The 17,375-nt window shown below is 44.2% G+C and overlaps 1 protein-coding gene across 1 annotated transcript in view; it reads left to right on the top strand.

Annotated features, from left to right (window-relative positions):
* Positions 1 to 17,375, top strand: part of LOC124621865 (phospholipid-transporting ATPase ID) — a 538,522-nt gene that overhangs the window by 356,163 nt on the left and 164,984 nt on the right. Inside the window, 6 exon segments of the mRNA XM_047147327.1 lie at positions 435 to 590; positions 737 to 915; positions 3,313 to 3,410; positions 3,412 to 3,548; positions 12,168 to 12,330; positions 16,952 to 17,044. Of these exon segments, the coding sequence (XP_047003283.1) occupies positions 435 to 590; positions 737 to 915; positions 3,313 to 3,410; positions 3,412 to 3,548; positions 12,168 to 12,330; positions 16,952 to 17,044 (826 nt within the window).

Here is a 17,375-nt window from a genome sequence, read left to right as displayed (position 1 = left end):
GACATTTGTGGATACTTCTAGAATGTACTCGAACCGAATATAGAAATTAAAATTGTACAGTCCATGTGAGTTTTGAACTCATGACATTCCATGCAACAGTTTAGGTGCTACTCGGCTTCTTCTGCGACATTGCTCCCTCCTTATAGGGCTTCATTCTAAGGACGTGGACCGTATCTCAGATCTTTCGTCGTCTTGTGTTCGGGTTGAAATCTTCAACTTCATAAGTAACATCAGACAACTGTCTTACAACCTTATAATGTCCAAAGTAGTGCCTGAGGAGCTTTTCAGAGAGCCCTCCCCATTTTTTTTTTGTGAAAGAGGTGAAGCGCACTCAGCAGTCATATTCAGTAGAAGAGCTGTAGTAAAGAGTAAAGTGAATGTAACAACTTTTTTTCGTTTATGTCTTTGGTGCATTAATTGAATTATATTTTCAGGGAGACAAATTTAAAATGCAGGCAGTGTCTGCCAGAAACAGCAGAAATGGGTCAGGATGATGCATTGATTGGAGCCTTTGATGGGGAAATTGTTTGTGAAACACCGAATAATTTGCTTAACAAATTTGAAGGAACACTTTCATGGAAAGGCAAAAGGTATTGTATGTAGCATCCAAACATCAACAACAAAAATAAAATAAATGTGCATTAGTGTGTGCGTGTGTTGTAGGAAAGTTTTTTTAAAATTTATAGGTGAGTAGTCTCATTTAATCTAAAGCTAATTTACGTTGTGTGTGTTTCAGGTATCCTCTTGATAATGACAAAGTTGTCTTGAGAGGATGTGTTCTCAGGAATACACAGTGGTGCTATGGAGTTGTTATATTTGCTGGTAAAGACACAAAGTTGATGATGAATTCTGGAAAAACCAAATTCAAACGCACAAGCATTGATAGGTTATTGAATTTCATTATTATTGGGGTAAGTAAAACTTTTTTAATTTGTAGAACTTTCAGGAAGTTGATTAATCGAATTATGGCAGGATGCTACTTGTTTCTCACTACTGTTGCATTGTACTTGTCAGAATACATAAACAATCCAATACAGTCTGTTGCTTTATTGAAATATAAAGTGCTTCATTATAAAACACATTTTTCTGGTTTTTGATACATGTGTTTTGTATGATTCTGGAATTTGGACACAACACTGTACACTTTGAATGAATACATAACAGGTAATCACTTTAGAAGGGTACCAAAACAGTAGGTCTGAATATTCTTTTTTTCTCTGTTATTAGGGAAAGGAAATTTTACAAAGCATTGAAGTCATAAACTAAAAAGTATTTAAATTGTTCTCTGCTTGTTCCTACGCATGCATAGTCTCCTTCGACCTTTAACATCTATTTTCATATAGTGATAATCTTTTGGATCAGCATTGTATGTGAATCTAATATGAATCATCTAGTGTAAGTATCTTCCAATGCAAATTATTTCAGTTAGATGCTGTTGCTTATTTAATTCTACATCATCACTGTAACTATGAATAATACACTATGTGGTCAAAAGTATCTGGACACCTGGCTGAAAATGACTTAAAAGTTTGTGGTGCCTTCCATAGGTAATGCTGGAATTTATGGTTTTGGCTCACCCTTAGCCTTGATGACACCTTCCACTCTCGCAGGTATGCGTTCAATCAGGTGCTGGAAGGTTTGTTGTGGAAAGGGAGCCCATTCTTCATGGAGTGCTGCACTGAGGAAAGGTATCGATGATGGTCAGTGAGGCCTGGCATGAAATAGGCATTCCAAAACATCCCAAAGGTGTTCTATAGGATTCAGGTCAGTACTCTGTGTAGGGCAGTCTGTTACAGGGATGTTGTTATCTTGTAACCACTCCGCCACAGGCCGTGCATTATGAACAGGTGCTCAATCGTCTTAAAAGATGCAATCGCCATCCCCAAATTGCTCTTCAACAATGGGAAGCAAGAAGGTGCTTAAAATGTTACTGTAGGCCTGTTATGGATAGTGCCACACAAAACAACAAGGGGTGCAAGCCCCCTCCATGAAAAACACGACCATACCATAACACCACTGCCTCTGAATTTTATTGTTGGCACTACACATGCTGGCAGATGACGTTCACCGGGCATTTGCCATCTTCACACTCTGCCATCGGATCACCACATTGTGTACCATGACTCGTCACTCCACACAACGTTTTTCCACTGTTAAATTGTCCCATGTTTATGCTCATTACACCAGAAGAGGTGCCAATGAGCAGCCTCTCGACCATGAAATCCAAGTTTTCTCACCTCCCGCCTATCTGTCATAGTACTTGCAGTGGATGCTGATGCAGTTTGAAATTCCTGTGTGATGGTCTGGATGGATGTCTGCCTGTTAAACATTACAACCCTCTTCAACTGTCAGTGATCTGTCAGTCACCAAACAAGGTCGGCCTGTACGCTTTTGTGCTGTACGTGTCCCTTCACGTTTCCACTTCACTATCACATCCGAAACAGTGGACCTAGGAATGTTTAGGAGTGTGGAAATCTCTTACAGATGTATGATACAAATGACACCCAATCCTCTGATCACGTTCGAAGTCCTTGAATTCCATGGAGCGCCCCCTTCTGCTCTCTCGAGATGTCTAATGACTATTGAGGTCGCTGATATGGAGTACTTGGCATTAGGTGGCAGCAAAATGCACCTAATATGAAAAATGTATGTTTCTGCGGGTGTCCGGACACTTTTGATCACATAGTGTAACAAAAAGGCTGACAGTTAAATGTCATCTTGCACTGTTGGACTACAGTGGAAGTATTAGCTGCTTTACTGAATATCTTCCATAAAATTTCTGAAGAAAATACCGTAGTCATGGAAACACAGGAATCCAGAAACCATGATTTTCAGTTGTTTCACAGAAGTTAAAATATTAATGGAAGAATCAACTTCAGGAGAGGATATAGCTTTGCATCACTAAAATAATAAATTTTATAGTGAAACAAAATCACTCTGCAGTTTGCTCTTTGCGTCACATCTGCATTATACTCACACCTCTCATAACTTCTTTGCATCTAGAAAACACATGGTTTCCATATCACAGATATTTTGCTTGTTTGATTCCAGCTCAAAACCTATCACTGAGATGAGACTAAAGACTTAGGTAAGAAAAGACCATGCCAAGTTGCAGAAAGTCTCAATTAAAAGACCAACTTTGTGCATGTCACAAATAGAAATGTATTTTTTACGGAAAGTAGCAATCTCTCTTTTTCTACAGTGTTGACATTCCTATGTGCAGTTTCCATTGTTTTATACAGACATACTTCATTACGGAGAAACATGCTAACATCAGCTGTAATATTAATATTTGTGATATCTCACTTAAAGTTTTGTATGTTTTATGTTGCAGATTGTATTTTTTTCTACTGTCCATGTGCCTCTTTTGTATGATTGCTTGTGGCATTTGGGAGACAATGGTAGGTCGTTTATTTCCAAGTATACCTACCTTGGGACCAACTGGTTCCTTCTGAGCCTCTAGAGGGTGCTACCGTTATTGCACTACTGGTGTTTTTCTCGTATGCCATTGTGCTCAACACCGTCGTGCCTATTTCTTTGTATGTCAGGTATGTTTGTAATAATTCTGGTAATATGTATGTTCAGTGGAGAGAACACTGTAATGAATTTAATATGGTTTTTAGAGTAATATGAATAAGATTGATATTCTACCAGTGTAAATTTAGAGTTTAAAACCAGAATTTGTGGTCGGGTCTAGTACAATAATGCATCTCCAGTTCTAGAATACAATTCTACTCTTCTTCGCGCCTTCCCTCGCCCCTCGCCCCCCTCATTGGGCCCCACACCTTTTCCTGGCCCTCAGCAATTTCTTCTCCCCCATTTTCTCTCTCTCTCTCTCTCTCTCTCTCTCTTCACCGCTCTCGCTCTCTCGCTCTCTCTCTCTCGCTCCACCACCCCTCCTCTCTCTCTCTCTCTCTCTCTCTCTCCACCCCCCTCCTCTCTCTCTCTCTCTCTCTCTCTCTCTCTCTCTCTCGTCTCTCTCTCTCTCTCTCTCTCTCTCTCTCTCCTCTCCACCCCCCTCCTCTCTCTCTCTCTCTCTCTCTCTCTCTCTCTCTCTCTCTCTCTCTCTTCACCCTCTCTCTCTCTCTCTCTCTCTCTCTCTCTCTCTCTCTCTCTCTCTCTCTCTCTCTCTTCAACCCCCCTCCTCTCTCTCTTTCTCTCTCTCTTTCTCTCTCTCCCTCTCAACCCCCTCCCCTCTCCCCCAATCCCCCCTCTCCCCCAATCCCCCCTCTCCCCCAATCCCCCCTCTCCCCCAATCCCCCCTCTCCCCCAATCCCCCCCCTCTCCCCCCAATCCCCCCCTCTCCCCCCCAATCCCCCCCTCTCCCCCCAATCCCCCCCCTCTCCCCCCCAATCCCCCCCCAATCCCCCCAATCCCCCCCCCAATCCCCCCCTCTCCCCCCAATCCCCCCCCTCTCCCCCCAATCCCCCCCCTCTCCCCCCAATCCCCCCCCCTCTCCCCCCAATCCCCCCCTCTCCCCCCAATCCCCCCCCTCTCCCCCCCAATCCCCCCCTCTCCCCCCAATCCCCCCCTCTCCCCCCCAATCCCCCCCTCTCCCCCCCAATCCCCCCCCTCTCCCCCCAATCCCCCCCCTCTCCTCCCCAAATCCCCCCCTCTCCCCCCCAATCCCCCCCTCTCCCCCCCCCAATCCCCCCCTCTCCCCCCCCCAATTCCCCCCCTCTCCCCCCGCAAACCCCCACTCTCCCCCCAAATCCCCCCCTCTCCCCCCTTAATCCCCCCTCTCCCCCCTTAATCCCCCCTCTCCCCCCTTAATCCCCCCTCTTCCCCCTTAATCCCCCCCTCCCCCTCCCCCCTTAATCCCCCCTCTCCCCCCTTAATCCCCCCCTCTCCCCCCTTAATCCCCCCAATCCCCCCTCTTCCACCCAATCCCCCCTCTTCCACCCAATCCCCCTCTCCCCCCTTAATCCCCCCTCTTCCCCCCTTAATACCCCCCTAGCCCCCGCTCTCCCCCCCCCTTAATCCCCCCTCTTCCCCCCTTAATCCCCCCTTAATCCCCCCTCTTCCCCCCTTAATCCTCTCTCCCCCCCTCTCTCCCCCCTCTCTCCCCCCCCCTCTCTCCCCCCCTCTCTCCCCCCCTCTCTCCCCCCTCTCTCCCCCCCTCTCTCCCCCCTCTCTCCCCCCCCCCTCTCCCCCCTCTCTCCCCCCCCCTCTCCCCCCTCTCTCCCCCCTCTCTTCCCCCCTCTCTCCCCCCTCTCTCTCCCCCCTCTCTACCCCCCTCTCTCCCCCTCTCTCCCCCCTCTCTCCCCCCTCTCTCTCCCCCCCTCTCTCCCCCCCTCTCTCCCCCCCTCTCTCCCCCCCTCTCTCCCCCCCTCTCTCCCCCCCCTCTCTCCCCCCCCTCTCCTCCCCCCCTCTCTCCCCCCCTCTCTCCCCCCCTCTCTCCCCCCCTCTCTCCCCCCCTCTCTCCCCCCCCTCTCTCCCTCCCCCCCTCTCTCCCCCCCCTCTCTCCCCCCCTCTCTCCCCCCCTCTCTCCCCCCCTCTCTCCCCCCCTCTCTCCCCCCCTCTCTGTCCTCCACCCTCTCTCACTCTCCATCATTCTTCTCCTTGGTCGTCCATCTTCTTAGTTTCGCTCTCCCAGATTGCGTCCCTTCCCTTTCCTCCTCCCTCTCCTCTTTCCTCCTGCCCAAAGGGCAGAGCATTCATATGCTGGGTGTACAGTCTTCGCGACCCCAGGTTTCCTGAGCTGGGGACTGGTACGCGGCTGCCAGTGCCGTCACCATAAGTTCTGGGAATGCTTCAGCGATCACTGTGCTGCACAGCAGTGGAATGTTGTGTGTCTGAAGAAATGAGAAACTTTGCTTGACCACTCAGATCACGAGGATGGAACAAACGTCTATATTAAAAAAAAAAAAAAAAAAAAACCACCTCAACCTCAAGATGTGTTGCATGCTGATGAGATGCATGGCTGTTGAGGGGGACCAGTTGTTAGCGGGCAACCTCTGCGGAACCTGCTGCATATCAGTTGTATAAGCCTTACTCAGGCATGTGGGGCTCTTTCTGAGTGGATCCTTACTTCCCTAGCTGCTCGTGGGACCGAAATGGACCTCCGAAATCCTGTTTTTCCTCCTCCCAGTGGAAATGGTGGGCCACTGGAAGGTTCTAACACCCAAAAATCTATCAAGAGGGCTTGCGTAGTCAGTCCCCTGACTCTGTCGCTTCTTTGACAAGTCCAGTCTTGAATAACAGAATGCATTCTGGTCATCAGAATGTGTTTCTCATAGTGAAATGAAAGGAGAGTAGTTTCGAGAAGGTGTTGCCCTTCTATATACAAAAGGGTTTGGAGGGAATCTGTGGCTCCTTAAAATTGGTGAGGTGCTTGCGCAATGGGACCTTGATATAGTGGAAACTTCAAATTCCCAGCAGGCAGCTAACCTCCAAACTGCTAAATGCCTTGGGTAATATGCCGTAGACACTGAACTGCACCGCACCTCGAATTATAGCAAAGGTGTTGACATACCGGGATCTAGTCAACATTCCCAAGGAGGAACTGCAACGTGAGTGGGCTGCGGAAGGTATAGTTGATGTGAAACATATCGTGAAGAGGGTTGATGATAATCTTATCAAATCCAACTCCTTTATTCTGAACTTCAGTAGCACAAAACTTTTTGAGCGTGTTAAGGCTGGCTTCCTTCGCCTTAGTGTGAGGCCTTATTTCCTGACCCCAATGCGCTGTTGTAATTGCCTGCGTTTTGCGCATACCACCTTAGGGTATAAAGACGAAGTGACTTAGGGCAACAGTGGTAAGTCCGCTCATTGAGGAGTTGGTTGCTCGTCTCCAGCCAAATGTTTCAGTTGCTCTGGAAACCACCCTGTTTGGAGTAGGGACTGCCGAATCTTTTTAGAAGAATGCAATGTGCAGGAAATGAAAACCACCAAGTGTGTCCCCCACGGTGAGGCCAAAAAGAGGTGTAAGTCGATACAGCCTCCCACATTTGCTACATCTTTTGTGTCAATGTTTCAGAGGCCTACTCCAAAAGTGGTTGCCTCCACACAGACGGAGGTGGCGAGTGTTGGCACTAACACCTGCAGATGCCAGTGCACTTGCAAGGCAGCAAGTGTTTCAGAGCCCGTAGTCCCTACTCAAACAGCAGACAAAGGTACAGTTGCCCACTTGGGCCAGCCCCTGGTGCCTCCGACACCTGAGACTGTTCAGAAGCCCCATATGGCCATTACCACTCCCACGTTGGCAACCACCATAGCCCACCAAACTGCAAAAGCTCCTATAAAGCAGCAACAGCAGGTCAAATCATGTGATAGACTGTCTGACCATGTCAATGTCATTTTATGTGATGCTTCATCTGACTCTTCCCCAGAGCTGGATGAGTATGATGGATGTGTGGGGCAATCATCTCACCCCACAACTGCCCCTCCACCTGCTACAGTCTCCCCACCCTGTCAAAAAGATAGGGTGAAGGTGCTACCCCTGTCATAGATGGCTCCCGTACTTCAGTATAACTTGCAGGGGTTCACGACATGTGGTGGAACTTTGTCTACTCTCCCAGGGTAGACCACTGTGTGTGTGTCTCGAGGAGATTTACTTCCATCAATCTCACTCCCCTGAGCTACGAGGCTATACACTCCGCAAAAAGGGTGACCTACGTGGAGAGGGAGCTAGAGAAGGCGTAGGTATTTTCGTCAGGACGGATAACCACTCCTCGCCTCTCTCACTTATGACAACTTTAATAAGCAGTTGATGTGTCTGTGCACATGTATTCATTGACTATATGTCCCCTTTACTTGCCCCCACATGATGCAGTTAATGAAGAGGTGCTCACTGACCTTATTAATCACCTTCCCTAGCCATTCATCAGCTGTGATGATTTTAATGCCCAGAATGTGCTTTGAGGCTCTGCAATTACCTGTCCCAGGGGTAGAGCAATTGAGAGGCTTCTCCTGTCATCCTGTGCATACTTGCTAAATGTGGGACAGAGCAGTCACTTCTGCACAGCAACTGGGTCGTTCTCTGCCATTGACCTCTCACTTTGCTCTCCAGCTCTTGCACAGAAGTGATCACTTCCCGATCTGGTTTCACCTGCCAGATGGCATGGGCCCCAAATGGAAACTGCTGCAATGGGTGCTCAGTAGAGCCAACTGGACAATTCGAACATTGTGCGTGTCGAGGCACGGGTGGATCATATTACCAAAATGGTCCACCTCGCCGCTGCAACATCCATTCCGCAGTCCATTGGCCACCAGAAGAGTCAACCCGTCCCTGGGTGGTGTGCCGAATGCCGCTCTGCAATTAGGACCAGGCGTGCAGCTCTGCATAGGTTCCAGTGTTGGCCAATTGCTGAGAATCTTGCAGCCTTTTGGGTGGTGAGGGCAAAATGCCGCTGAATTATTTGAGAGAGCAAGAAGAGGTCATGGATACAGTTCCTGAACACCATTAATCGTTCCACCAAAAGTTCCATTGTGGGGGAGACAATCAGGAGAATTTATGGGTGTGGGAGGGAGGTGCCCCATGGCTTCTGTAAATGAGAGCAGCACTCTCCACACAGGTTCGCAGGACATTGCCCCCGACTATGGTGGCATATTTTGCCACAGTTACTGTAACAGCCAGTCAGGATCCAGGTTTCCAGTGTCATAGAGGGGTTGCTTGGACTTCCAGTCCACCTCTAATGACGTTCACAATTGTCCATTATCCACGTGGGAGCTGGATTCTGCATTGTCTGCGGCTCATGACACATCCCCTGGTCACAACAGGATCCATTACAGTATTCTACGGCACCTCACAAGGTGCAACAAAGATATCCTCCTTGCAATTTTTAATGCCATTTGGGCATCAGGCCGCTTTCCTGACTCGTTGCGTGAGGCTGTTTTAATTCCTCTTTTAAAACCTGGGAAAGACCACACATGATCAAGTAGTTACCGTAGTGTTGCCCTCACTAGTTACGTGGGAAAGTCCTTGGAGCAGATGGCCAACCACCATCTTGTCTGGATCTTAGTATCCTGGCAACTTCTTAGTTGCTTTCATTGTGGGTTCAGGTGGTTTTGTTCAACCTTTGATAGCCTTGCTCTGCTGGAGGTGGCTGTACAGCAAGCTTTCCTACACCATCACCACCTTCTGGGTGTATTTTTTTGACATCGAGAAGGCCTGCAATACTACTTGGAGGTGTCTCATCCTGGAGCAGCTTCACGAATGGGGTTTTCGTGGTTATCTTCCCATTTTTATTCAGTCTTTCCTCTCGTCACGATATTTCAAATACCAAGTTGGTGACGTTCCTCTCTGATCGCTTTGAGCAGGAGAAAGGTGTCCCTCAAGGTAGCGTTTTAAGTGTGACTGTCTTTGCCATAGCTATTAATACCATTAAGTCCATAGTGAAAAGTCCTGTCCAGTGTTCTTTGTTCATGGATGATTTCTCTGTTTTTTGCTCTTTTTCAAGTTTTGCAACAACGTCAGCTGCAACTTACTCTTAGACGTTCAGATGAATTGGTGCAGAAGAGTGGTTTTAATTTTTCCATCGAGAAGTCTGTGTGTGTTCTTTTTCACCGTTCTCGTTCAATTTTAACCTTTCCTGAATTGAGGGTGAGGGATACTGTCCTTACTTTTAAAGACACGGTGAGATTTCTGGGGCTCATTTTTTACTCGAAGCTTAAGTGGTTATCTCATCTTAGAGACCTTAAACAGTGGTCACTTAAGGTTTTAAGTATTTTAAAATGCCTTAGCCCCAGTACATGGGGAGCAGACAGGACTTGCCTGCTCCAGTTTTACAGACCATTTGTGCGATCTCAGCTTGATTGTGGGTGCACGGTGTATGGGTCTGCAAGACCTTCTTATTTAAAGATGTTGGATGTTGTGCACAATGAAGGGATTAGGTTGGCCACTGGGACACTGAGAACTAGCCCCATACCAAGCTTCTGTGCAGAGGCTGGTGAACTGCACTTTATATGCGGCGACGGCTGTTAACGGTGTGCCAGGCGTATAAAACTATGTTCACACCTTAAACACCTGCATACCATACCGTTGCTCAGCTTCCTCTGGCACAGGTTTTTCGTAACTGGCAATGAGCAATCAGACCCTATGGGATTCGCGCACAGGATTCCCTTTCTGAGATGGATATGGCTGGTCTTAATGTTTTACATCGAGGTTAGAGCAGATTTCCACCTTGGCTCCTCCAGAGACCTAGACTTATTTTATATTCGACTAATTTTAAGAAAGTTAGTACACCATATTTTACAATCCTAGCTCTGTTTTTTAACATTTTAGATGGGCATCAAGGTTTTACCTTTGTTTACACTGATGGCTCCAAACAAGGGAATTTCCTTGCCTTGTCTGTAGTTTTCCCTGATCATGTCACCAGGATTCGCCTGCCTGATGAATATACCATTTTCGCAGCAGAGCTCCACACGGTCCTGAAGGCACTGGAGCAGATGAATCATATTCGGGGCACTCGGTTTCAAATCTGCTCCTGTTGTAACACGGTTCACGTTTTCCGTCGCACTTCAGAGTAGACTGGGAACTGTCTCATAGGCATGCCCGATGTGAACTGACTGGGCACGGCCCGTGCTGCCTGAGTTGTTGTTGTTGTTGTTGTTGTTGTTGTTGTTGTTCCACTGGCAAAGGCCGCAGCCGAATTCTCGCATGCCCTCTGGTGGACGGGACTCTATTTGCGGCAACTACCGTCCGTGAAGCGCCGTGGCGATGTGCGCCTCCCGTGATCTTTCTGGTGGCTACTGCAGTTCCGATTCCCTTAGTGCCTTACAATCGTTGTAGAGTCTGCCCAGCTGAGAAGTTAGTCCAGCTGATGTATGACCAACTGTACTTGCTCCAACAGTGGGGTAAGCAGGTGTCATTCTGCTGTCTGCCAGGTAATGTCAGAATATCGGGCAATGAACAGGCTGATTGGGCTGCTAAGGAGGCCTGCAGAGGGCAGGATGTGCCACAGTGTCCTATTCCCTTGCAGTCTGTCATTTCTGCACTCCACAAGAAGTGCATGAAGTTGTGGAAGGAAAAATGACTAGCGGTGACGGCCAATAAGCTGCGGTTGATGAAGTCGACAACTCGGTCGTGGCGTTCCTCCTGCCAGTTGCTCAGGCAGGATTAAGTGATCCTCGCACGTCTTTGGATCTGGCACTGTCCTCTCACATGAAGCTTTCTATTACGGGAGGAGGATCCCCCGTTTTGTGATGCTTCTGGTGTGCATATCTCTGTATGCCACATTTTAACAGAACGAGTTTTATACCGTGATGCAAGGGCAGAGACAAAAATTGGTGGTGATCTGTCCTCTATTTTAGCTGATGATGAGTTGAGTGTAACTAGGGTTTTAAAGATTTGTGATGTCTGGACTCTGTCCTAAACTTTTAGGCTGGAAGTTTTAGTGTATTTCAGAGTGGCTGGCTCCTCCCTTTTTTTCCTTGTGTTCAACCAGCCACTTCCATATATGCTATATTGTTTTAGCTCCTTCTACCACTTTCCTCTTGTGTTGTCTATGTTTTACTGCTGACGCCATGCTTCGCCCATGCTTCGGTGTGGCTACGCACAGTTTTCCAATCATTGTTACCTGTGATTTATGTTTTGTTTTATCTTTCTATTCTGGGTATCTTCTTGACAACCGTCTCAATCTGTTTTTGAGCGGGCCCTGAAGAACTTGCCGTCATGCGCCCCTCACCTTCTCCCCTTTTCTCCACCCCCCCACCCTCTCACCTTTTCTCCACCCCCCCCACCCTCTCCCCTTTTCTCCACCCCCCCCACCCTCTCCCCTTTTCTCCACCCCCCCCCACCCTCTCCCCTTTTCTCCACCCCCTTTTCTCCATCCCCACCCTCTCCCCTTTTCTCCACCCCCCCACCCTCTCCCCTTTTCTCCACCCCCCCACCCTCTCCCCTTTTCTCCACCCCCCCCACCCTCTCCCCTTTTCTCCACCCCCCCACCCTCTCCCCTTTTCTCCACCCCCCACCCTCTCCCCTTTTTCTCCACCCCCCCCACGCTTCTCCTTCAAGACACACACATTCATTCAACATACCTGAAGGCTCTCCTTCATGAAAGTTTTTATACAGCGCTGTGTGTAGATTAGTGAATGCTAAGTAATGTGTGTAAATGTTTTTTGAAAATTTTGTTAACACTACATAATACTTATTACATATAAAAGTTTAAGTACTGTATTTTTATCAAAATCCACAATTGCTTTTAACATAACAAATTCTTTTGTAGTGTGGAAGTGATAAGATTTGCCCAGAGTTTTTTAATAAATTGGGATGAAAAAATGCATTATGAGAAAACAAATACATCGGCAAAAGCTCGTACAACCACTCTAAATGAAGAACTGGGACAGATTGAGTATATCTTCTCGGATAAAACGGGAACCCTTACTCAGGTAAGTTTTATGCCTGTTATTGGTAGTAATCCAAGAAATTGAACATTCATTTAACAATTCACTGCACAGTTAATACATTTTGGAACTATGAGTGACGATTGGAATCGACCATTCTTGAACCTATTTTGTATATTCTACAATATGCAGAATATGACTCACCTCATTTCTGATCCTATTCCTGTGCATACTAAACACTACCACCACTGCCACCAGCAAGAACTGCAACAGTTGTTTCCTTAAATTTGTAGACATAACAGAAAGGTCATTGACATACAGGCACTATAAAATAATTAAAATTATATTGGCATTAAGATTTCATTCGTATATTTTGTGCCCCTGGCTTCAAAAACACTGTGCCATTATTACATGCGCAAGTGATGCAGGGAAATGGAAATTTTAAGTAATGTCATTTCCCTGAATGAAAAAAGGAAAAATATATTAAAGATGATGTCGGAAAGATATGCTATCTTTTGGCATTCACATTCTGATGGACTCTTACGGAAATGCTAGAATGCTAGGTGTAGTGTCTCTCGGGGAGTGGCAATGTGCTGAGCAAATAAAAGCGTATAGAATCTTAACAATAATTTATTAACATTAAGAGTCACTAAATAAACAAACAGTGAACACTTAATTTGCAAGCTCTTATGGTTCTGGAGAAAGTGCCTTGTAAGGCAAATAAATAAATATGTGTTACGGTTCTCCACTAACAAGGTAATGTAGAAAGACAGTTGGTTACTGTTCTTTTAGCACCACAGACAAATACAAGCTTAATAACAATGGAAAAGCCTAATGACTATATATAAAAAACAACAACATAGAATTCCAAAATTTTAAGAATGATAAAGGCGTTCTCGCAAATAAATAAATGATAATTTTTTAAAAAAATATTTACAGCCAACAGCCAATTAAAAGTTCACAGTAAGTGGAGCACCTCAAAAAAGTATTTAAGTCAGTATTTGCTGACTATGGCTGGTTACAAGTTAGAGACTGAAAACAGCTTCATGACCGTACTAGCACAGATTTACTTTAGTTGCTTTAACCAAAAGGAACCACCATCTGCAGCTACTTGCAATAAGGCTTAGAAGAAGCATCTTAATGGAATAGCAAATACATGTCACTAACGGGTTCTTACAACCTGAATATTGACTTAAAACGTTTTCTGGTATCAGATTAATAAATCAGGTAAAACGTCTTATGGCAACAAACAAATTAAAACTTTTAAAACTAAAATTAAATTATTGATAACCAGTTTTTAAAAATTAGCAGTTCGCGCCATTGAACAGCTAGAAATAGCAAGTACGAAATCCTTAAATTAACTTGTGCTCACTGAGGCAGCAGAAATATGCAGAATAATGGATAATAACAGAAAATGGTGACAGTATCACAAAGGGTCCAGCTCACCCAAAATTTGGCTCAAGAATACAAAATTATAGTAGGAGCACATAAATTTAACTGACTGGCCAGTTGCTAGTTGCTTTAAGAATTAGATGCCAATTGAGGAGCCTGAGAGCCAGCACATAGGAGTGGGCTTCTTTACCAAGGATGTAATATAATTAATAATAATAATAATAATACATATACATATACATATTGGATAACCACAGCGACTGCATAGAAGCAATGGAAAAAACAGATGCCTATAAATATCTAGGATACAGACAAAAAATAGGAATAGATAATACAAATATTAAAGAACAACTAAAAGAAAAATATAGACAAAGGCTAACAAAAATACTGAAAACAGAATTGACAGCAAGAAACAAGACAAAAGCTATAAATACTTATGCTATACCAATATTGACCTGCTCATTTGGAGTAGTGAAATGGAGTAACACAGACCTAGAAGCACTCAATACACTTACACGATCACAATGCCACAAATATAGAATACATCACACACATTTAGCAACTGAAAGATACACATTAAGCAGAAAGGAAGGAGGAAGGGGATTTGTCGACATAAAAAACCTACATTATGGACAGGTAGACAATATAAGAAAATTCTTTCTAGAACGAGCAGAAACTAGCAAAATACACAAAGCAATCACTCATATAAATACATAGGCTACACCACTGCATTTTCATAACCACTTAACATCAACAGATACGAAGAAAGTAAATTGGAAAAAGAAAACACTGCATGGCAAGCACCCTTATCATCTAACACAGCCACACATCGATCAAGACGCATCCAACACATGGCTAAGAAAAGTCAATACATACAGTGAGACGGAAGGATTCATGATTGCAATACAGGATCAAACGATAAACACCAGATATTACAGTAAGCATATTATTAAAGATCCCAATACCACAACAGATAAATGCAGACTTTGCAAACAACAAATAGAAACAGTAGATCACATCACAAGCAGATGTACAATACTAGCAAATACAGAATACCCCAGAAGACATGACAATGTAGCAAAAATAATACATCAACAGCTTGCCTTACAACATAAACTTATAAAACAACACGTTCCCACATACAAGTATGCACCACAAAGTGTACTGGAGAATGATGAATACAAATTATACTGGAACAGAACCATTATAACAGATAAAACAATACCACATAACAAACCTGACATCATACTCACCAATAAAAACAAGAAATTAACACAACTAATCGAAATATCCATACCCAATACAACAAATATACAAAAGAAAACGGGAGAAAAAATTGAAAAATACATCCAACTGGCTGAGGAAGTCAAGGACATGTGGCATCAGGATAAAGTTGACATTATACCAATTATACTATCAACTACAGGAGTCATACCACATAATGTCCACCAGCACATCAATGCAATACAGCTACATCCAAACTTATATATACAACTACAGAAATCCGTAATTATTGATACATGTTCAATCACCCGAAAGTTCCTAAATGCAATATAACATATACCGTACAGTTAAAAGGAAGTCACGCTTGATCGAGGTCTGCATCACTTTCCATTTTTGACCAGACATAATGTCTGAGGAAAGAAAGAAAGAAACAATAATAATAGTAATAGTAATAATAATAATAATAATAATAACAAATAATTCTTCAAAGCTGTGCAACATATGAAATTAAAATAATAAAATTTTCACTAACACGGGTGCATTCACACAGAAATCAACTTTGAAGAACATAACAGTGAACTTGTACCCTGACCACCAAACTTGCATAATCTGAACCCAAGGGAATACATTCGGGACACTACCAGATGCCATCTCTGGCCCACAACCACCAGCATGGAATTTTGGGAACTGCGAGTCACATGCTTAGACATTTGGTGCCACGTACCTCCGGAAACCTACCAAGGTCTTCTCAAACCTACGTGATGGGGAATCACGGCTGTGTTGGGTTTCAGAGGTGGACAAACTTGCCATGAAATAGATGTTTACAATGTTTCGGCTCAACTATTTACGTACACACGTGTGCACCTGTGTTTGTTGGTGGCTTGCTTTAGACTTTGTTCTAGGAGATTAGCTATCTTGTCTTTACCTCTCTATTTAAGTGTAGACCAGGACAAGTACAGCACAATCGTCAATAACATCTGCTGGAACAGCAGCAATATGAGATCTTGCAGCCGTGCCGAAGAGACCGCCCAGCTCCAAGTTTACTCGAAGTCGTGGGTGGTCGTGGCACCACAGGACCTCCACAAAACCCACACACTGCTGTGTTTTACGTTTTTACCCAGGCAGTTTTCAGCTGCCTCAAATGCCATAAGTGATGCTCTGCTAAAATCCTTAATGTTCCTTCCAAGTTGTCTGTTAACTGGCTGAAACTAACTCCCCCCCACCTCCACCCCCTTGCTGCTCTCCTTCTTTTTCACTCCCAACTTATTTGTAAGATTCCCAGTATTGTTCTGGGGCAGCGTACATCCATATATATTTGTATAAGGTTTTCCCCCCTCTAATCCCAGTAGTGAGCAGTATCTGTTGGTTAACTTTGTTTTGAGTTTGACAAAAAAATATTTGCCTGTCCACTGATTCTTGGCCACTTTTCCCCAGAACCCCCATCTCTTTCCTCCTTGGAGTGTTATAGTTCAGATTACATGTGTACTTATTTTTCCTGAAGGACAATAGACATATCAAATTCAGTTCATTTAACCAGGTACAATTTTTTGATAATGTGCTAACTGTAATAGTGATGCCTATTTTACGTATCTGAGAACAAAGGAGAGGAAAGAGACAGCTATTCACACCTGTAGCTGATTGAAGTGTGGTCATAGATGCAAGTGTATATTTGTCTTTTCTCTTTTTTGTTCACTGTTTATATCTTAGAATAAATGATACTGTAATTTTAACTATGTAATGATGCAAAAATGATTTTGTATTATTTATGTAACGATATTATTCTGTTTTGAGTTAGGGGATCTATGAAAGTTATTATTTTGCTTATAAGAAACAGATTTTAGAAGTCTACTCCATCCCATCTCTTTTTCATTCCTACTTCTTTTATCTTTTTTTTCTTGTGTGTGTGTGTGTGTGTGTGTGTGTGTGTGTGTGTGTGTGTGTGTGTGTGTGTGTGTGTGTGTGTGTGTGTGAGAGAGAGAGAGAGAGAGAGAGAGAGAGAGAGAGAGAGAGAGAGAATTCTTAAATTCTTAATTTAATAATTCTGTTGCAGAATATAATGACATTTAACAAATGTACGATTGCTGGAAAATGTTATGGGGACATATTTGATGAACAAACTAATGAACTTATAGAAATCACTGAGGTAAGTCCATGGAAAGACATTTAATTGTGATCTTATTCAGCATCTCACCTTATGTAGGATTTAGGTAGTGGTAACTTGCTGGTTCAGACAATTTGTCAGTATGAGAATTATTTGATTATAAATGCCTGCTTAAACATTTGGGAATGCTTATCATTTGGTTAACACGTACATTAGTTACTGATGTAAATATAGAATTAGAATAGTATTGTGTTAAATATGCATTGGTTCTGGCAGCTTTCAACTGGAGTTAGTGAGAAATGAAATATCAGAGTTAAAATGATGAGAAAGAAAAAATACAGAGGGGTAGTATTTGAAGGGTGAATCATTTTGT

Source organism: Schistocerca americana, chromosome 7 (genome assembly GCF_021461395.2).
Source record: "Schistocerca americana isolate TAMUIC-IGC-003095 chromosome 7, iqSchAmer2.1, whole genome shotgun sequence".
Lineage (NCBI taxonomy): Eukaryota > Metazoa > Arthropoda > Insecta > Orthoptera > Acrididae > Schistocerca > Schistocerca americana.
This window is presented reverse-complemented; position numbering and strand designations above follow the sequence as displayed.